The sequence below is a fragment of the Aethalodelphis obliquidens genome, unplaced genomic scaffold (genome assembly GCF_003676395.1).
Source record: "Aethalodelphis obliquidens isolate GAN/ISIS:26980383/991018 unplaced genomic scaffold, ASM367639v1 scaffold12, whole genome shotgun sequence".
NCBI classification, from domain to species: Eukaryota; Metazoa; Chordata; class Mammalia; order Artiodactyla; family Delphinidae; genus Aethalodelphis; species Aethalodelphis obliquidens.
The window spans coordinates 22,997,966-23,018,972 of NW_020837956.1; the positions used below are offsets into that span (position 1 = coordinate 22,997,966).

The 21,007-nt window shown below is 53.0% G+C and overlaps 1 protein-coding gene across 5 annotated transcripts; it reads right to left on the reverse strand.

The window, feature by feature from the left end:
* Positions 1-3,371: 3,371 nt before the first annotated feature.
* Positions 3,372-17,966, reverse strand: SLC35F6 (solute carrier family 35 member F6). Of its 5 annotated transcripts, XM_027113626.1 has the most exons (8): positions 17,790-17,898; positions 12,941-15,835; positions 12,208-12,288; positions 9,649-9,721; positions 8,657-8,828; positions 8,060-8,410; positions 7,349-7,459; positions 3,372-6,029 (listed from the first exon to the last, which is right to left on the reverse strand). In XM_027113626.1, exons 5-8 carry the CDS (start codon positions 8,817-8,819, stop codon positions 5,560-5,562), a joined length of 1,095 nt encoding a protein of 364 aa, XP_026969427.1. In that variant the 5' UTR covers positions 8,820-8,828; positions 9,649-9,721; positions 12,208-12,288; positions 12,941-15,835; positions 17,790-17,898; the 3' UTR covers positions 3,372-5,559. The 5 variants fall into 5 exon arrangements, with proteins under 5 accessions (XP_026969427.1, XP_026969426.1, XP_026969424.1 ...); XM_027113625.1 differs by lacking the exon at positions 12,941-15,835 and having other exon boundaries at positions 17,790-17,910; XM_027113623.1 differs by lacking the exons at positions 12,208-12,288; positions 12,941-15,835 and having other exon boundaries at positions 17,790-17,966.
* Between the last annotated feature and the right edge of the window lie 3,041 nt (positions 17,967-21,007).

Sequence of the window (21,007 nt, forward strand, 5' to 3'; positions counted from 1 at the left end):
AGGGGCTGGGGGAAGGGAGGAAAGGGGAATTATTGTTTAATGGGTACAGAGTTTCAGTTTGGGAAGATGAAAAAGTTCTGGAGATGGGTGATTGCACAACAAATGTGAATGTTCTTAATGCCACTGAATCGTACACTTAATAATGGTCAATACAGTGAGTGTTATGTTGTGTATATTTCACCACAATAAGAAAGAAAGAGAAAGAGAGAAAGAAAGAAAGGGAGAAAGAAAGAGTAGAGGAGGGGGGAAGGGAAAGGGGGGGAAGGAAGGGAAAGGGGGGGAAGGAAGGGAAAGGAATGTTTGGTTGAACCCATTGAGATGCAGTCAAATCACAGAAGGATAGTTGTTTTTCAGTGACACAGAGGCAAGAAGTCCTACTACACCAGTCCTCAGGACCCATTAATCAGACATAGCAAATCTTCACTCATTAATTCTGCTTTAGACCTAGAGTGCCTTCTTTGCTCCATTAGAAATAAGTAGAAAACAAAGGTAGAAAATAGAGGGGTGTTTTTTTTTTTTTTTTTTTAAGATTCCACATGTAAGGGAGATCATACAGTATTGTCTTTCTCTGACTGACTTATTTCACTTAGCATAATGCCCTTGAGGTTCATCCATCTTGTTGCAGATGGCAACATTTCTTTCTTTTTATGCCCGAATAATATTCCATTGTGAATATATATATATATATATATATATATATATATACACATATACATACCACAATTTCTTTATCCGTTCATCCATTGCTGAACACTTAGGTGTTTCCAAATCTTGGTTATTGTAAATAATGCTGCAATGAACACAAAGGTGCATATATCTTTTCAGCTTAGTGTTTTTGTTTCCTTTGAATACCCAGAAGTAGAATTGCTGAATCACATGGTCGTTTTATTTTTAATTTTTCCGGGAACCTCCATACAATTTTCCACAGTGGCTGCACAATAGCGCACAAGTCGTCACTTTTCTCCACATCCTCCCCAAAACTTATTTCTTGTCTTTTTGATAATAGCCATTCTAACAGATGTGAGGTGATATCTCACTGTGGTTTTGATTTGCACTTTCCTGATTAATGATGTCGAGCATCTTTTCATGTCCCTGTTGGGCATCTGTATGTCTTCTTCGGAACAATGTCTATTCAGATCATTTGACCATTTTTATTTTATTTTTGGCTGCGCCGCAGGATATGTGGGATCTTAGTTTCCTGACCAGGGATCGAACCCGTGCCCTCTGAATGGAAGTGCGGAGTCTTAACCACTGGACCGCCAGGGAAGTCCCCATTTGCCCATTTATAAATCGAATTATTTGTTCTCACCATTGAGTTGTATGCATTCTTTATATATTTTGGATATTAATCCATGATCAGATATATAATTTGCAAATGTTTTCTCCCATTCAGTAGGTTGCCTTTTTATTTTGTTGATGGCTCCCTTTGCTGTGCTGAAGCTTTTTAGTTTGAAGTGGTCCTACTTATTTATTTTTGCTTTTGTTGCCTTTGCTTTTGGTGTCAGATTAAAAAAAACATTGTCAAGACCTATGTCAAGGAACTTGTTGTTTTCCTCTAGCAGTTATATGCTTTCAGGCCTTATGTTCAAGTCTTTAGTCCACTTTGAGTTAATTTTTGTGTATAGTGTAAGACAGTGGTCCAGTTTTCCCAACACCATTTACTAAAGAGACGGTTCTTTTCCCCATTGTATAGTCTTGGCTCCTTTGTCATAAATTAATTGACCATGTATGTGCAGGTTTATTTCTGGGCTCTCTATTCTGTTCCATTAATCTATGTGTCTGTTTTTAGGCCAATACCATACTGTTTTAATTATTAAAGCTTTGTAGTCTAGTTTGAAATCAGGGAATGTGATGCCTTCAGTGTTGTTCTCCTCTCTCAAGATTGCATTGGCTATTTGGGGTCTTTTGTGGTTCCTTACAAATTTTGGATTTTTTGTTCTATTTCTGTGAAGAATGCCATTGGAGTTTTGTAGAATTGAATCTGATAGGCATTGAATCTGTAGATTGCTTTGGATGGTATGAACATTTTAACAATATTAATTCTTCCAATCCATGAACGTGGAATATCTTTCATTTGTGTCTTCAATTTCTTTCATTAATGTCTTGTAGTTTTCAGTATACAGGTCTTTCGCCTCCTTGGTTAAATTTATTCCTGGGTGTTTTATCTTTTTGATGCAATTGTAAATGGGATTGTTTTCTTAATTTCTCTTTCTGATAGTTTGTTAGTGTATATAAATGCAACAGATTTTTGTGTATTGATTTTGTATCCTGCAACTTTACTGAATTTGTTTTTTAGTTCTAACAGTTTTTTGATGGTGTCTTTAAGGTTTTCTATATATAATATGTCATTTGCAAATCGTGACAGTTTTTCTTCCTCCTTTCCAACTTGGATCCTTTCCTTTCTTTCTCTTGCCTAATTGCTTTATCTAGGGCTTCCAATACTATGTTGAATAAAAGTGGCAAGAGTGGGAAAAACTGTCTCATTCCCAATCTTAGAGTTAAAGCTTTCAGCTTTTTTTCATCATTCAGTGTGATGTTAGCTGTGGGCTTGTAATATATGGCCTTTATTATGTTGAGATACATTCCCTCTATACCCACTTTGTTCAGAGTTTTTATCATAAATGGATGTTGAATTTTGTCAAATGCTTTTTCTGCATCTATGAGATGATCATACGATTTTTATCCTTTATTTTGTAAATGTGGTGTATCATACTGACTGATTTGCAGATGTGGAAACATCCTTGCATCTCTGGAATAAATCCCACTTGATCATGGTGAGAGGTAACATCACTTGTCCAAAGCCACCCAGTGGAGGGAGAGATGGAGCTGAGGACACGTATCTCTGGCTCCCCCTAAACCACATGGCTGTTTGCTCCAATCCTCCTACTGTCCTCTGATCTCCTTGAGTGCTGTTTGCTTGTTAAAGTACAGAGAGCTTTGGACAGAGCAAAGGCAAATGGAACCACCTGGCATGGTCCTAAACCTCTTGTAGGCAGCAAGCCTGAGGGCTACTCCAGGACCTGGATGGCAGTCCTGGAGGACACCCCAGCCCCAGAGTCCCCCAGGACCACTACGAATGGGGCAGGAACTGGTCAGTTCACTACAGTGCAGATGGTCTGAATTACACTGTATTTGAACTGATGTTTACAGAAGTCTGTTATCAGTCAGTTCTAATTTGGGGTCCAGGGCCCCATTATTCCACTCAGAGCAGTAGGCCACAGCTACAGACATTCCTCACAACCCTCTAGACTCCGCAGGAGTGGAGATTCTTTCCCCCTCCACCCCCATTACCAGCATGACACGGCATGGCCTCTCAAACTCACCCTCCGAAGCACCCCAGACACTAGGACAGAGAGGACACAACTCCAGGGTCTGGAAGGGTACTTAGGGTCAACATAAAAATTTTATGAGGCATCCTGTTTTATCTTATAATCGATGCGAAGTTTACACTCTACTCCACAATGGTATGTTCTAACAAAACATTTCTCCCCCTCTGAGCAAAACCGATGCTCCACACCGTGGCTCTGCTGGGACTTCAATGCCTGACAGACCACCCTAGTGGGCAGTGCCGCCTTGCAGGACGCTCCACTGTACGTTGGCATTTACAGCCACCTTCCATTTATATCGTAGGTAATATTCACAGCCATCCTGTGAGATGCAAGCTTCCCCATTTTAGAGATGTGAAGACCCAAAGCTCCAGGAGATAAAGCAAGTTGCCCGAGTGGGTGGCAGGCCTGACCATAAGTGCCCTCCCCATCCTCTGCCACCTCTCACCACTGAAGTCCCATTATAATCCCCCCCAACCCTTCAATGCTAAAATCCACATGTGATTTCTATGCTTTGGTACCTTACAGCTTTTCCATCCAACGTTCTAGACGTTACCTCCAGGAATGTCCTAACCCTTGTGCTCCTTCCCTCTTATTAAAGAAAAAAGTCCAAACTGCCAACTCCCCTCTTCTTTTTAAAAATAAAAAGCCTGAAACAACACTGTAAGGCCCCAGTTTTTTGGACGCACCACCCTCGATCTCCATTTCCTTCTTCCTGTGACACACACCACGGCCCAGAGGAGGTCAGGGCCCCCCGAGACTCGGAGCTGGTGGGATGGAGAGGCCTTTCTCTCCCGACGGTAAGAACCTGCTGGATTCCCACAGCCCGAGGGCTTTGCTTGTCAGAGATCCCTTCTCCCAGGATCTATTCTAAGGAAGGCATTCGGTATTTGTTTCACGATTGAGCTGCCCAGGAAAGCGATCTGCCAGAGCGAGGACCACTGGAATAAAGGGCCGCTCAGCAACCTGGGGTCCCTGCTACCAGGCCCCTCTTTTCAGGGTGGGGTTACTGGGAGGATAACAGCACAGGATGCCTCTCTCCCAGCCACAGGAAGTACCCCCAAAGATCTCAGAGACTTTATGGTAAGTAGGCCCACAGGTTTGGAATCAGGCAAACCCAGCTTGAAATACCGGCTCCAAGAGGAAGTCACTTGACCTTCTCTGGGCCACACCTTTCTCACCTGCATCCACCTGTGCAGGCTGTTACGCAGGAGAATGAAAGCTAAGCACTTAACATAACGCCTGGGATACCAGCATCACTACCAACGGTAGACTCCCGGTAAACCCACCACCTTGGAGGGTTCTCCATGGTGTCTGTCGGGTTGCTGGGGGTGACGCAGAACCCCAGACGTGCTCTACAACCCAACCGACTGCCTGGTCGTGTGGCTGCACGGCCAGAGCCCGTGGCAGGAGAGCACTTTTGCCAAACAACTTATAACTCTGGGACTCAAGATTGCTCATCTTTAAAATGGAAGGTGAAGAGTTCATAAAAGCTATTATCAAGGGCTGCCCTGAAATCCCCCTGTAACTTCTCCCAGGTGGGGAGGACTTCAAGGTGTGAGCAAGGACGCCAGAGCAGGCGTGGGGAGGAGCGACGTGGGCAGGGGGCATCTTCAATCAACGGGCTGTCACTCCTTCCCCAGGTTGGTCAAAACCACAGGCCTGCAGAATGGGCCCAGTTGGGCCCAAGGCACGGAAGCCACACCGTGGACACCTTCTGCAGAGCAGGACGCCAAGGCCCGGAGTGACCAGGTACAGGGCTGGGGAGCACACACTGAGTTTGCGGCAAGGCCCTGGCTGAAACCTCCGTTCCCAGGCAGGGTTAGGGAGTATCTTACAAGTTTTAGAAACTGTGGTGCTTAGTTCTATTAGAATTTGCTCAGTGACCTCTCTTCTTGGGAGAACCATATTTAGCCTATGATTTAGGAGGAAACCCTAGGGCTGTTGGTTCCTGCAATTCTACTCCATGATTTAGCTCTAGTGTTGCAGGAGGGGCTGGGGAAGCCTGCTGGGGGTCGGGCACTGCACTCAGGCCTGAATGGGGTGGTGACAAAGGAGGACCTGGGTGTTGTGTCATCTTCTGTGGCAGCAGCTGCCCTGGGTGGGTGGGGGGGTGTCTGTGGGGAGGGGGCAGGGCGAGGCCTCGGGGGCAGGGCATTTGAGGTTCACCAGCCCACGTGGCCTCAGCCTCGGGGTGAACAAGGAGCGTCCAGGTGGCAGCAGAGCAGGAGGCTCAGCTGGCATCGTTGATGGCAGTCCGAGGGCCCCCCAGCAGTCTCTCATGCTCGCCCTCCTCTGCCGGGGGCCGGCCCCTGGACAGGCGGCTCAGTAGCAGGCGGTGCAGCCCATTGTAGAGGGCTGTGCCCGTCAGGAGGATGAGGAAGCCAAGGATCTGCAGCGGGTGGAAGGCCTCCCAGCCCAGCGTCAGGCTCACTGCCCAGATGACAATGGTACGCAGGCTGTCCAGCACCATTCGGGTGGTGGCACTCAGTTCCTTGGTGACACTGATGCCGGCAAAGTTGAAGAAGGCGATGCTGCTGATGTTGCCCAGCAGCGCCAGCGCGATGAGTGGCTGTCGGCCCACCTGGCAGAAGGCGTCCAGCGCGTCCTCCAGCGTCCCGCGAGGGTTTCCACTGAAGGAACCGGCAGGGATGTAGTACATGGGCACCAGCAGCAGGGAGAGGATCACGAAGCCAAAGAGGCCTGCGGGAGTGGAGGGAGCACGTCACGCTCTCCGCTGGGCCCCCAGCCCCGGCAGCGTGCCCCGGCCCACCCAGCCGGGCTCCGCTGACCTCCCAGCCACCCCTCCGAGTCGCCCTCGCACCAGCTCCTTCCTTCCAGTTCCTGGAGCCGTTCTGCTCATTAGGAACTACAACGGCCTAGTGAATGGGCTCTGACGGCCCCATTTCCACTTTAATCCGCGTCTTCTGACCGGACCAAGAATAGGAAATACATTTTATATTGTGACCAGTGCACAGACATGTACACACACTCTCACAAAACGACAGCTACCCTTACAATGTACAATGCTCTCTGACACTTTTTAAACTCAATTCTATTCATTGACAAAAGGATTGCTGGCTGCGAGCACGACACTGCTCTCACAAGTGTGGAAAAACGGCTCTCTAGCTCAGCGCTGTCGGTGCGTGACAAGGAGCTGGGCCAGAATGTAAATCAAGGCACTGCTTCCCTCAGGAAGTCCTGCTAGGAAAAAAAGTGAGTGGAAGCCATCAGTACGCCTGATGACACAGCTGATTTAGGCGGTTAACGTTCTGCCGTAAGCCCTCAGCTCACGGTGCAACAGGCACCACCAGCTCCCCGACAAGCCCGTAGGTCACGCTTCGGTAGCACTGCTCTAATCCGCCCTGCTAGTCCCATAATTTTAAAGCCTCATTTTGACTTACTTCCCTGCTCAGAAACCTTTGGCGGCTCTTCCCTGCCTGTCATTTAAAGTCTAAATCCGCTTGCCTGATGTTCCAAGGTTCTCCAAGATATGACCCTGACATATTCAATCCCTGATCATTTCCCCTCATCAAACCTGTACCTCCGCCAAACTACTCCTCACTGGTTTCCAAACTCACATCCAGCTCCCCACGTCTCCACTCTGCCTGGAGTTCCCTCCTGTCCATTCTTGCTTCCTGAAATCTGTAGTGCTAACGCCACCTTCCCTGGGCCATGACACTCAGATATGCTTGGCAAGTGAAGCGTCACTTGAGTAAAAGCGGGCCGAGCTAAAACGCACTGCCTGCTCCTTTCCTGCTGGTCGGCTCCTCCAGAGCGGGGCTTGCATCTCATTCATCTTCGTCCCTGTCCTCCCTTAGCTCCTGGCTGAGTGCACGGCAGCTGTCAGGGTATTTATCAACACGAGCATGATGAAGGGAGCGAGGAAGGAGGGCGGGAGGCTCGCCCTTCCCAGAGGCCCCAGGCACCTCGCCAGGCGCCCTCACTGCATCCCCTCGACGTGCCGCCCCACAGGGCGCACTCCACCCAGCGCCCTCCTGCCAGCCTGTGTTCACACGCACCCTCAGTGCCGACTGCCCGCAGTGGGTGCACGTTGTGCTTGTAGACAAACTTCTCCTCCAGCACCATCTGGATGGAGACGATGATCTGGGCCATGATGATCAGCAGGTCCCCTGTGGGAAAGGAGGGGCCCAGAGTGAGGCCAGGCTGAGGCAGACATCTCAGCCCATGGAAACCTAAGAGCCCCTGCAGCCCCTTCCTCCGCAGGGCACTGTACAGTCCACGAGGTCCGGCCACGACAGGCCCCGCACCTGACCTCCTGGCCCCTGAAGGGTGAGGCAGGCCACCAGGGAAGGCACTGTCAGCCCCTCTGGGCTAAGGCTCCAGAAAGTCCAGGGGTCTGCCTGGGCCTGAGGGCTGCACAACTGGGGTAAGCAGGTCTTTTGAGAAGCAACAGGCTCTGAGATGGACATTTCTGGTTTAATCCTGCCATGCGTGAGCAGGGTGGCCACTTCACTGTAAAATGGGCTGCAGTGTGTCCTTTCCGGGACCGTGAGGATGAGTGATGACGAGCACAGCGCGAAGCGCTGGTTGCGTGCTCGGTAAGTGCTCAGTCAACATTCATTCCTTTCCTCTTCCGGATCCTGCAGTCTGTGTGGCTGTAAGTACACTGCAGAACTAGCCCTCTCCTTCCTCGGACCTCCCCGCTCCTCACCCACCTCTCCCTCACGCTGCTTGTCCCCTGCTGGTCTTCCCTACACTCTTCCCATCACCTGGGAAGCAGGTGCATGTCCACATCAGCTGGTGGCCCACGTGCCCTCCCCCAGGGCTTGGCGGACAGCGGAGCTTGTAAAATGCTTTGTCGAGTGACTCTGTGCTGGGCAGCCCCGGGATGCCCACCCCGGCCACACCTGTGATCACTTCGCTGAGCTTGTGCTGACTGTCGTTCCTGCTCAGGAGGTCAGCCAGGCCCACGACCACCAGCCCTGCGATGGTCGCGAGGATACCCAGCCACTGGCTCAGTGCCAGCCTCCGTCCCAGGAAGGTCACCGAAAACAGGCCTGTGAATATGATCACTGCTCCCCGCAGCATCTGGAAGCTGGAAGCACTGGTCATGTTCAGGGCTAGGAGAGGAGAGACACATGACGTTAGCTCCTAAGGGCCCAGCCTGTCTGTTCACTGAGGTGTCCTCAGGGCTGACAGGGCTGGCACGTGGTAAGTACTCAGTAAACCTTGGTTGGGGGCGTGTGTGTAAAGGTCGGTGGGAGGGGGCGGGGGGAGCTGCAGATGAGCTGGGGGTGGCTCTTTCCCAGCAGCTCCCTTGGGCCCAGGCTTCGCTGAGCCCTCGGCAGCCTGGCTTGGCTACTCACCCACATACATGATGCTGGTCGCGGTCATGTCGCAGAGGGCTGGGGGCAGGAAGAGAAGGGGGTTGAAGGGCTGCTGGGGATCCATGCTGGTGTCTGGGTGCCCTGCAGCTCTGCACAGGAGTAGGTAGAAGGCAGCCAGGCAGAAGAGCTCCCCCAGGAACATGCCCACTGCCTGCAGGGACAGAAACGGGACTTCAGAGCTGGAAGGAAGACCACCTATAACAAGGGTTTTTGTTTTTTATTTTGGCCGTGCTGCACAGCTTGTGGGATCTTAGCTCCCCGACCAGGGATCAAATCTGTGCCCTTGGCAGTGAAAGCATGGAGTCCTAACCACTGGACCGCCAGGGAATTCTCTGTAACAAAATTTTTTAAACATAACCTTTCTTAACGCAAGAGTTTACCTATAACCCCAACATGTAAGAGAGACAAAAGCAGACCTGCTCTGTGTGGGAGGCCAGAGCCTGCCTCCTAGGTCTACCCCTAAGCTCTTCAAACACCTCGACGGAAACTCTAAGGCCATGTAGAGCCTGATCTGAAAACCCACCAATCTAGACCAATCCCTGGTCATGTTCCAATGGAGAAACTGAGGCCCCGAGAGGCTTGAGAACTTATATAAGGTACCTTCCATTGATGGTGTCTGCCCCGCCCCAGTGGGGTCTGGGCTCCCCGCGGTTGGGGAGCATGTTTTACGACAGGGCTGGATTGTTCCAAATGTGTCCTGACTTGGCCATGGTGAGGGCTGGCCTCAAGGAGTCCGGGGCATGAGCGCTCACCAGGACTTGTGCAGGCTTCCTACAGGGGACTGTGCCTTCTGCCCGCTTCCAGGGGCACCTCACACCCTGGCCTCTGTTCTGGGAGGGAGAGAGAAGCAACTGGCTCTCCTGAGAGCAAGGGAGGACTCCCCCAACCCAGGTTAGCAAACAGCATGGCCTCGTGGGGGCCCCTGACCTGAGGCCTGGGAGACGGAGATGGGCGAGGACAGGCACAGATACCTGGAGGAAGGGATGCTGGAAGCTGTGCTCCTGGCTCCCTCCGCAGCCTGGGGCCACGAAGTTGTCCGCCCACCTGCAGCAGACAGAGAGAAGGTCAAACCCTGCAGTGTGGCAGCGCGCTCTCCCACCCGGTCCTGGGGCCTGCAGAGAGCTCACACCTCCTGGCCAGACTTAGCGGACTCGGCCCAGAGCGGGACTCCCTCTCGGAGGGACCAGTCTCCACGGCAAGGATTCCCCTGGGATGGCAGACAGAACGCGGGGGCCTGGGACCCTTTAGCTGAAATTTCATGAACCTCTAACAGAAATTTAGCATTTCCTCCATTTATGAGTGTAGTATTGCAGTACCTGCGACTTTGTCACACACGGAAATCACAGCTCTTCTCATTATCACATTTGAGTCACTGCAGATACTGTGAAGTATTATTTACACTCATCACTGCTCCAAAATTACAGTAATTAGACCCACTGCTTACTATTTCATGTGTTAAGAAGCGCATGCACACATGTATGTTACTATTTCACAAACTGGCTTGTTTAATGTCTTGATAACTTTATTTCAATACAATTAGCTTTTTCTGTAATCCTTGGTCTTTTATTTGCACGTTTTAAAACACTACTCTAGGCTTCACCAGACTATCAAAGGGACCCATATCAAGAGTCCCTGGTCTACAAGGTCACGTGGGCCCTGGGAAATGGCCACCTGACACAGACCACCCGGTCACCTTCCCATAACCTGAAGGATCTGGAGGGTTTTCTCTAGCACTGGCTCGGAAGCCAGTGGCAAGTACGTGGCGCTTGTGGAGTGGGTGCCAGCCGGCACCCCGGCAGATGGGCCTCACTGATTATGGCACGCTCCCCGCCGAGCCCAGAGTCCGTCACGGCACAGCGCTCTGGGCAGCTACCGCCAACCATTTTGCACCTACCAACCTCTGTCGCTAAAACTTCTGCCTCTGAATTTCACTTTCGCTGGCCTTAGTTATGTCCCTGGGAATCTAATCTCTCTTTCATTGGAAAGCCCTTCATATATATGGAGCCTTCCCCACCTTCTGAACTTCTGGTTAAGCAGCCCCGGCCCTTTCACTGCCCTGGCTGGTCCCCACCTTCGGAATCTTCTCCTGGTTAAGCAGCCCCGGCCCTTGCTAACCTTTCACTCCCCTGGCTGCTGACTTCAGGAAGCACTCTGGTGGGCCCAGGCCCAGAGCCAAGGGCACGTGATCCGGCCCAGACTGAGTCGGGCAACGGGGCGGCCCCGCCCACGTGTTGGACACCCTGGTTAGCTGACCTGGCTTGGACTGCACGCGCCACATCACACTGCTGACGCAAGGCAACGCAGACCCAGGGCCGCTTGCAGTGGGCCACTGACCTGCCCCCGCTGCAGCAACCCCACTCGTAGGCGGTGGCGGTCCCTAAAGTGTAAGACTCGGGACTTCTTCTTAAATGTCTTTCCTCACAATGTCTGTCCAGAGCAGCTACGTGGTGGGCCCCACCCCATCTGCTGGCTCCTCTGTGCACAAGCTCAGCTCCCAGAGCGCAGGGAAGCCTTCTGCTTCCTGTGCCCCAAGCAGGGGCCACTGCTCATGCCAAGCGGTGCAGGTCTGGGTTTGACAAAGATCCTGTGCAGGCGGGGCTTCTCTGTGCCTGAGTCTGAGGAGGGGAACAGGGAGCTCTTTCCCACAGCCCGGGGCAAGTGGGCAGGCGGTGGGAAGGGCGGGCTGAGCGCTGGTGGTAGCACAGACCTGGAGGGAGAGATCACGTCTACAAAGATCTGAACACATCCCAGGGCAAGTGAACAAAACAGGACTATGGCAAACTTATCTCAAGGTAGGAGACCCCACCCACTCCCACAGTGAGGAGGGAAGGTAGGAGGGCTTCTGGTGCTTGGGAATGGTGGAGGTCAAATGAGAGCTGATGGGCAGCTAGAAGTTCTGATATGCCTGGTTGGGAAGGCAGAGGAAATCTGGGTCAGGGGATCAGGCTGGAACCAGACCCAGTAGCAAAGGGGCAAAGATAATCCCCATCAACGACAGAAACCACCTGTTCTCTGGGGTCTCATTTCTGCCCGATCTGCTGTAGATTGCGACTCTGGGATCCCCAGGCAGGGCAGGACAGGACAGGACGTGGGATGTGGGTGTGGGACACATACCACCTGTATGGCTCACCCAGCTTTGGCCTGCTCTCCAGCCAGATTCACTTTCACAGACAGAGCCCTCTGGGAGGGGCTGGGTGAGGTAGCCGAGCAAAAGAGAGAAGCGAAGGAGAGCAGAGAGGTCAAGCTTTACCAAGGGCGCAGAAACACCTGCCCTGGAGTGAGTGAGCAGGTCAGAGAGAGATTTCCCAGGGCTCCTCCAGGAGGGACAAGGGAGGTCCTGCCAAGTTCATGGTCAACCAGAAGCCTAGGGCAAGGGCTGGTATGGAAGCCCCTTCCCCATCCTGGGGCCACATCCAGAGCACAGACTGGCAGGCTCAAGACCCCTGATGTAGCAGTGGGGCCACCTCCTGAACTCCCCCTGGGCTACTGCCTGTGCACCTTACAGTCATGACAACTCATATCTGCATCACCTTCTGGTTCCATAGTCCTTGTCACTTGAGAGGCTGTGAGCTCAGCATCCAGCAACGTCCACAGCTTTCAATCCCCTGCTCCTGGCACATCATTATACAGAAGTTCAAACATTTTTTTTTGTTGTTGAATGAGTGGGACTTCCAGACACCGCTAGACAAATAGGCAGGTACTATAGTCCAAAGGCAATGTATCCATGACTGCTAATTTGCCATCCGGTCTGAGGTGTCCCCTGCTGGTGGGACCAGCTGGGCCTGCCCTTCCCCAGGGAGGGGCACTGCAAGGGGAGCAGGCTGTAGGGCTGGTGCTAAGCCTCCTCCCCTCCCCCTGCGCTGCCTGCTTCCTCCAAGGGGTGGGTCTGCCTGAACAGGCAGGGCTGGCAGGTTCCCAGCACGGGAAATGGAATCTTTTTGTATCTGAGTGCCTGGGGCAGGTTTACACCCCAAGGGTTTGGGTGTCAGGACAGGCTGCCTGCCCTACCCAGACTCTTGGCCAGGCAGGAGTTCAGGCCTGCAGTCACTTTGGGATAGAGTCAGGCTTCTCATCTTGGCCCTGGGAAAGGTCTGCCTCACTGTGCAGTCACAGCAGGACCCCAGGTAGCACAGGACAAGAGCCAAAAGCCAGACCCCGTTCATCTGGGGGAGAAAGCAATCACTCCCCAGTGGGACAGCACTTATCTCTGCAAAACGCTTCCCTAACATGTGTTTACGAATGCACCACTCGCTGTGCACCGACCTTGTCCCAGGCCTGTGCTTCTCCCTGAGGAGCCTGAACACTTCACGCGGGCTGTGTGGTTTAGGCCTCACAACAACGGTCCGCATTTTACAGGCAGGGACTTCAGACCTTGGGGTGGAGAGGGCCGTGTTCAGGCTCATAGTTAACAGTGGGCGGATCTAGGGCCGAACCCATCTGCTTGCACTTATTTTCAGAAAAGGCAGCAGGACACACGGAAAGCCCAGACTTCTGACTCTCACAGGTTGGATGAGTTATAGATTTCTCACCTATAAGTCGGGGATAATAATGCCAACACTGATGAATTGGCAAAAGTAATAAGACATATAAGACCTGGCATGTGGCAGCGGGTCACTAAAAGTCCTTTGCTGCCCCTCTTCTCCCTCTCTCTCCTCTGCTGAGCAGGAACCACTTCCCCTTGTGTTGGGTGGGTGTGGCCCCAGCTCTGCTCCAGCCTGAAAGCTTCCGGGGAGAGTATCCATCCTCTGGGACCCAGCCTGCAGGCTGACGCAGAGGCACCCGGAGGGCCACAAAGTGCTGAAAGAGGAGAACAAACTCAGCCATCATCTCGGGAAGCTCCTTGTTTGAGAGACGAGAAACCCAGGGACCAGACAGGGCTTGAGGGACACAGGGAAGCGCTAGTACCCAGGAGCAGCACCCCCTGTTCAGTGCTCCGTCCTCAACACCGATCACCTTCTTACTCAGGATTCTTCCCACCCCCCTGGCTGAGGCGGGGAAAAGGTCAGCCCTGCAGATGGGCCCTCCATTCTCTCTGGACACTATATCCTGGGGAAAGCTGTGGTCTCTAGGGCAGGAGGCCTTGGGGACCCACATGAGGAAGCGCCCTGCACTGGCAGAGGCGGGCTTCCTTTAGAGTTCCCTGGGCCTTGGAGGGCTCCGGGTGGGCTGCCCTTACTAGGGGCGAGTCACTCTGGCGTGGCCTTGCTCAGTAAGCTCAAAGCTCAGCGTTCCAAGGGGTGTGCGCGTCTGTGTGGGACCAGGGGTGGCGGTCAGAAGCTGAGGAAGTGGTTGATGCGGCTGCCTCGGGCCGATTGGCTGTGTGTCCATATTCCCCACAGAATCTATGCCATTTCCGCTCTCATCCTGGGCCTGTTAAGCCCAGTGAGTCAGCTTCTTTCTCTGGCTTGTAATCTTCAGAAGGGCCCCAGGGCTTCTCTACTCTCCCGGGTGTCATAGCAGGTGGCCCTGGCTCACGTGGTGATAAATGATGACAGCCCTCCCTCTCTTAAGTATTAGGTAACTCTCCTCAGTAGATCTTACAAGGAGTCTGGGAAGAAGGTGGGGCAGGGATTATCACGCCCACTTTATAGATGAAAGGGAGGCTTGGAGAGGCCCAGTGACTCATCTAATCTCATAGCTTCCAAGCCTCATGCTCTTTTCCGCTGCTACACTGCCCTGCTGGTTTAAGGCTTTCTCCAGCTGGCCCGAACCCCTCTGAAGCAATTATCCCGTGCCCACTTTGGGAACCTATGGGTGGGGGAGGGGCAGCGGCCAAGGCAAAAGTTAGAGCTGGCGCAGGAAGGACAGTGAGCGTCCTCCCCTAAAAGAGGCCCAGTGATCGCAGGCCTCCTGCCACCTTCCTGCAGGCTCCCCGGACCCAGTGGGCCTAACTGCTGGAGAAATGACCCCCATGGCCCCTTCGTGGCTAGGTGGGCTGCACAGCCTGCAGAAGTTTAGGAGGGGATGTGAGCCTTCCTGAGTGAGCGTCTACTTGACCCTGGCTCTTTACGTGCAGAACCCCAGCTGGATTCAGGACGGTGGGGCTCCGAAACGTGCACTGGTTCAGGCAGACAGCCCCACGCGGTGCCAGAGGAAGGCAAATGCTTGGTCTCCGGGAAGTGCATCAGCAGAAGCCTGGTGAGGGGGAGAAAGCAGGCACAGAAAGGAGAAGGGAGGGACCTTCTGCCCACACCCAGGGACGAGGCTACAGGGCCAGCCTGATTGGTGACTTTCCCTCCGGGGGGGTAGGTGATCTCCAGCCCCAGCCCAGCCCAGCCTGGCCAGGCCGGCTCCCTGCAGCACACCCAATCCTGCTGAGTGGGCAGTGACCTCCTGCAGCGGACAGCTGACCTGTGATCCCAGCACAGGAGCAGCACGTGCTCACGCCCACTTCCTCATCCACTGTCTCCAGTCCGCCCAAGCAGCCGGGGAGGGAAACATTATGCTCATTTTACAGGCCAAGAAACTGCAAGAGGCTACTAGAGACTCTATCCCTGAACCCTGAGTGATCTCTGGGATGGACGCTTCAGATGCTTGTCACCCAGTCCCAGAGGGAAGGCACCCCGATGGCAGGGAGAGGAGATGCCACTTATAGGATTACAACTTCCATGGGCACATGCTTGTCTGTTCTTGCCTGCAGAGATATAAGAGGAAACCCCCAAGGAAGAGGGAGTTTTGGGTACTGTAGCTGTAGAAGACCAGCACTGGACCCAAATCCTGAGACCTAGGTTCTAGACACCAACCAGCTGAGTCACACACACACGAAACTTCTCTTGGGACCTTGACTGTAAGCTGTGGGGATGAGAATGGATAATTTCTATGTTTCTAACAACTTTAAATGCCCCTAAGGATGACTAGAGAAGTCCCCAGCCTCACCCATAGTGGAGGTTAAGAGCATGGATTCTAGAGCCAGACTACTTAGGCTCAAATACAAACTTTGCCACTTAATAGCTGAGTTGAACTTGGGTAAGCAAGCCCCTCTTTCCAGAACCTCAGTTTCCTTATCCAGGGACAAGGAATTTATCTACCTCATAGGGTGGTTATGAGAATTCATTAACTTAACTCATGAAAGGCAGCCAGGGCAGGACGTGGCACGTGGAGCTCTCTGTGTATTAACTGGTTAGCACTTGCTGTGGTCACATTCTCGTCTGTCTGTCCCTGCCAGAAACTTCAGGTCAGAGTGTGATTTCAAATCAGTAATCTCCATCAGGATGTACACAGCTGCTCTCCCACGTTCTTCCTCTGAGAGCGTCCTTCTCACAGTCTGATCTTAGAACACTGTTTAGGGTCCAATACTGGGGCCCATCACAGGCAGGGAGGCTCCTAAGAGGCCCCACATCAGGCCACAGGGCAGGGGACAGGACCAAAGGTTGCGATCACACCTGGGCACCTCTTTCTGGCCTCTCAGGCAGCCTCCAAGGGCAAGGCGTCCTGGGGCTGAGGATTCCCTGGCTTCTTACCTGACCGGTCTGGAGCTTTTTCTGGAAGGAGCTGAGTCAGCACAGTTTACCTCAGTAGGTAACTCAGCTCTCCTTGTGGACAGCGGCCCTGGCAGACCACAGCCACCCTATAAGCACCAGACTGAGGCCTTGGCTTGTGGGACGGATGGACAGATGACTTGCTCTGCTGCAGTCAGATCCTGAGATGGGAGCCCTCAGGTTGAGTTTCCTTTATAGCTAAGGGCTCAGCAAAAGGAGTACCCTTCAGAAGGCCTCAGGGCCCGGGAGCCCAGCACAAGACGCAGACACAGCCGGCCAGAGCCCAACCAGAGAGACAGGTGGGCCTTACCCAGAGGTCCACCTCCTGTGGAGAAGGGAGGACACTGTGATTGCCAAGCGTGTACACATCTGTCTCCTATGCTGCAGATTCTAAGCATCTCAAAGCCTGGGACCTTCTCTCGGTCACTTCTGTCTCCTTCCCTAGGTCTAGGCAGTGCCTCACACACTGTAAGGACCTTATATATGCCTGATGAATCGAACAGGACCCAGACCTGGTACTTCTCTCCCAGACCTCTCTTCTGGGGCATTTCTCACGTCACTGATGGGAGTACGCTGGGAAGAAACACCCTCAAAAACGAATAAGATACAACTATCCCCACCACCCTCAGGGGGCCTGGAGCGCAGCCCAGAGGGTGACTGGGGTGACTCCCCTTTGCTCTGGAGCCTGGCAGGGCTCAGGTGGAAGGGAGGTCTGACTGGGAGAGGGTCACTGTCTACTGTCCTCCACGTGCACCACACCCTCTTACATCAGAGCTGAACTGCCCCCCTGCCTGCCCTGCCTGGGTTAATGCCACTTCTGTTCCCCCAGGCGGAAGCCCAGGAGTGATTATTGGATCCTGTGGGTCAGGCCCTGTGGCTTTACTCTGCACCTGGTCTCTCCCACCTGACCCTTCCCTTCCCACCTCACTGCCACCTCCCAGTTCCCCTTATCTGCTACGCAGCAGCCTTGGCATGGTCTTCCCTGCAGTCAACTACTTTGCACCTTGACCACCAGGTTCATCGCATCACTTTTAACATGTCACTCCCCACCTCAAAAGCCCCTCTTTGATTATGGGATAAAATCCAGCCTGGGCATTTGGTGCTAGTTACAATCCACCTGGATCTGGCCTTGCTGTTCCTGCCTCGATGTCCCCACCACATGTAGAAATCCTACCAAAGCTTCGAGGCCCAGCTGTAACCCTTCCTCCAAGAGGGGCCCATGGTGCACCCCCTTCTCTGTCATCGCAGCCCTCCACGCTCACTGGTCACTCGGTCCGCATGACGTTTATGGTAGCCCTCCCTGGCCCACAGCTCCTGGAGGGCGGGGCCCCCGATGCCAGCTTGGAAGGGGCAGGGGAGAGAAACTCCCTCCCGTTTAAAGATGAGGAAACTGAGGCGCTGAGTTAGAAAGTGACTCGCTGGGATCAAGCACACATCGAATCAAAGCCGGGGCTCGGATCCTCCAGCCGGGGACACGGCCCTGCCCCGCATTTCCCTGGGCCTCGTACCCCTTGGGTGGTCCATAAACCGCATGAACGGATCAGAGCAACTGAGCTGGCTGTTGAAGTCAGGAAAGGAGAGCCGCGAAGGGAGGGCGCGGAGTCCCCTCCCCTCCCGGCCAGGCCCGGACTCACTTTGCCGAGAGCGTGTTGATGGAGCCGGTGACGAGCATGAGCCCGGCCAGGAACAGCTGGTACTTGGTCCAGGCCATAGCGGCGGATGCCGGGAGCGCGAAACAGGAGCGCGACCTCCGCGCTCGCTGGAGGTAGTAGCCCCCAATTTGGTCACCCCGGGGTCTGGGGGCGAGTGCTTCCGGGCCGGGAGTCACATGACCTGAAAGATCCCGCCCCTTGCCTGCTCACTCCGCCCCCAGGGAGGGCGCGGGAGGGAGCGGGGCGGGCGTCTGCGCTCTCCAGAGCCGGAGCTGGGGGCGCTGGTCCTCACAGAGTGACAGGGTCAAGTCACGGGCCCAGGTCTCCCCACCTGCAAAAGGGGCTGATGGGACGAGGAAGTGAGAATGCATCGTGGATATTAGAGCGTTCTGTAAACCCTTTATAGAGATTGAGCTGAACAATGTCAGAGGCAAACCACGAAGTAGAAACGTCCAGCGTGGGAATCTCCTCTCTACTGGGTACCCAGGGAATTCCCAGGAGGCCTGAGACGTGTCCCTAGAGATCCCAACCCGCGGTGTTGCTCACATCTTACAGAAAAGTGGCGTAAGAATCTAGTTCCTGCTCCTTGGGAAATTGTTTTACAGCAAAAGAAACTAAATTAAGAAAAGCCGGGCTTCCCTGGTGGCGCAGTGGTTAAGAATCCGCCCGCCAATGCAGGAGCCACGGGTTCGAGCCCTGGTCCGGGAAGATCCCACATGCCACGGAGCAACTAAGCTTGTGTGCCACAACTACTGAGCCTGCGCTCTAGAGCCTGCGAGCCACAACTACTGAGCCCGTGTGCCACAACTACTGAAGCCCACGTGGCTAGAGCCCGTGCTCTGCAACAAGAGAAGCCACCACAATGAGAAGCCTGTGCACCACAACAAAGAGTAGCCCCTGCTCGCCGCATCCAGAGAAAAGCCCGCGTGCAGCAACGAAGACACAACACAGCCAAAAATAAAATAAATAAAGTAAATAAAATTAAAAAAAAAAGCCAGGTGATTTGCTTGTGATCAACGCTGGTGAGTGACGGAGTGGGGGTTTGCTTGCACATTCTTCAGTCTCCGCCAAATCCGTGCCTTCCGCTCAGCGCCTCCACCAATCTCACCCCGTTGCTCCTTTCTCCATTCCCCGGATGCTGCTCAGAGCATGGAAGGCAGGAAGACCTCGGTTTGTGCGCAGAGGCTTCCAGCTTTTAAAATCCTGCTCCTAGTTTTCAGCCCCCAGCTGCCCTCTGTCCTCATCTCCAGGCCTGTGTCTGCACGCCATGCCATGCCCGGTCACACCACAGGCTGGAGCACAAGGCCTTCAAGGATCTGCTTCAGACCCAGAGAGCACATTTCCCCGTTATTGCAGATCTTGCTGCTGGAGGTGCAGGGGGTAGGACCTGCCTGCCACCTCCTCCTGCTTGCCCTAAGACCGCCTTGACCTTATGAAAATGACCAGTGTTGACTCAAAAAACTCTCAAGGGGCTGGACCAGGAAGACCTGACAGAGAAGGTGTAGAAGGGAGGTTCTGGACAAAAGTAAGGTAGAAGGGGAAGGGCTATCCCAGAAGAGGCAATGGCAGGGCAACGGCACCGAGGTATGAGCGGGTGTGGAGTGCGTCTGGGAGCCGCAGACCATCCGGGAACTTTCCTACACTGTAGTCTGTCCTTTTCAGTCAGTGGGGGAGTTGAGAGATGCAGAAAGGTTTCTTCTGAGCTTCTTGTCTTCAACACCACTAGTTTCATGTAAAGGAATTACTTCAGTTATCCGAAAATACTGACTTAGATGTTGAGGCCTGTAGAGATGAATGAAACACAGCTTCTGTCCCAAGGGGTAGACCAGCTCGGTCCACAGCAGCTGCGTAGCCCCATCCCTGTCGGAGCCAGTTCCTACAGCACAGTGACACACTCAGCGGGGCTCCGAACTGTTTTCCCCACGTGTCCAAGCCAAGGACACTGTCTTGAAATAAACATTACTAATGATTAGTGGTGTCACCTGCCTGACATGATGTCACAGTCTTTGTGTGTCTCCACAGCCACATCATAAAATAAATTTTAGTTATATCATGATGTTCTGACCATTCATCCAACTGCTATCTTTGGAGCCCAGGAGACAGAAGGATTTATTGGCAAATACACGTGGAGTCCACTAAGTGCCAGGCCTAGAGCCAGGTATGGACCCCCAAAGCCAAGCAGGACAAGGTCTCTGCCCTCAAGGAGTTCGGGATTTTATGGAGGAGAGGAGTGAGCTCACCGGTAACCATGCGGCAGCGTGAGGATGGGTAAGAGGCAGAGGGAGTTGGGAAAGGGACAGATTCCTCAAGAGGGGTGGGAGTAAGGGCATGACAGTGACAATCAGAGCTGTCCTGGATCAGCCACCCCGTCTGTGCCCACCTGTGGAGAAGGCGGTTGCTCCAGGCAGAGACAACCCTGCTGGACGCACGGGAGGTGGTGGCAGCCCCCGCATTGGGGAGTGACCTACACCGAGGTTCCAGCTGTCTGCCAGCCTGGCTAGACTACACTTTGCAGGTGAAAAGTAAGGTTGACATTAGTGTCCCCAGGTAGCAGCAAGGCATGGGGCCTCAGGAGATTGGAATTCTGAGAAAAGTCGAGAGGAAACAGGGTGGATATTGTAGACAAAGAATGTCACTTGCCAATTCAGTAAACAAAGGATGATGGTCATAAAGCCCTCAGCCACTGCAGCCCCCCAGTAGTACGCCCTGAGGGGATTCAGGATGGAGAAAGCAGGATAGGTAGTTAAGGTGCATATCAAAGGAAGAATTTTAACAAGTCCAGATTCTTGCATTGCCCGATACAAAGTAAGCGCTAAAATCTTTACCTTGAGATGTCTGTGTGTGTGCGTGTGCGTGTGCGCGTGTGCGTGTGTGTGATTAGCAGTAATCTTTTGATGTTCAACCACAGGGTTTTTTTTCCAGCAAAAACTCCTCTATATCCGGGCCCCTCCCGTACCTCTTCGGAACAATTCCTCAGAGCCATCTGAGAAGCTGATTCCCGGGCTATAGTCCTCAGTAAGATCATCGAATAAAACATAACTCAGTTTTTAGGTTTTGTGTGTTTTTTTTTTTCAGTCGACAGTATGTTCATACACTGGCTTTGCTTTTATTTTTGAAATTGTTATTTGATGAAATTCAGGGGTAGAGCTTAAGGTGTATTTTGGATACAAATTTGCCTCATAATTTTGGAAGTGCTGATT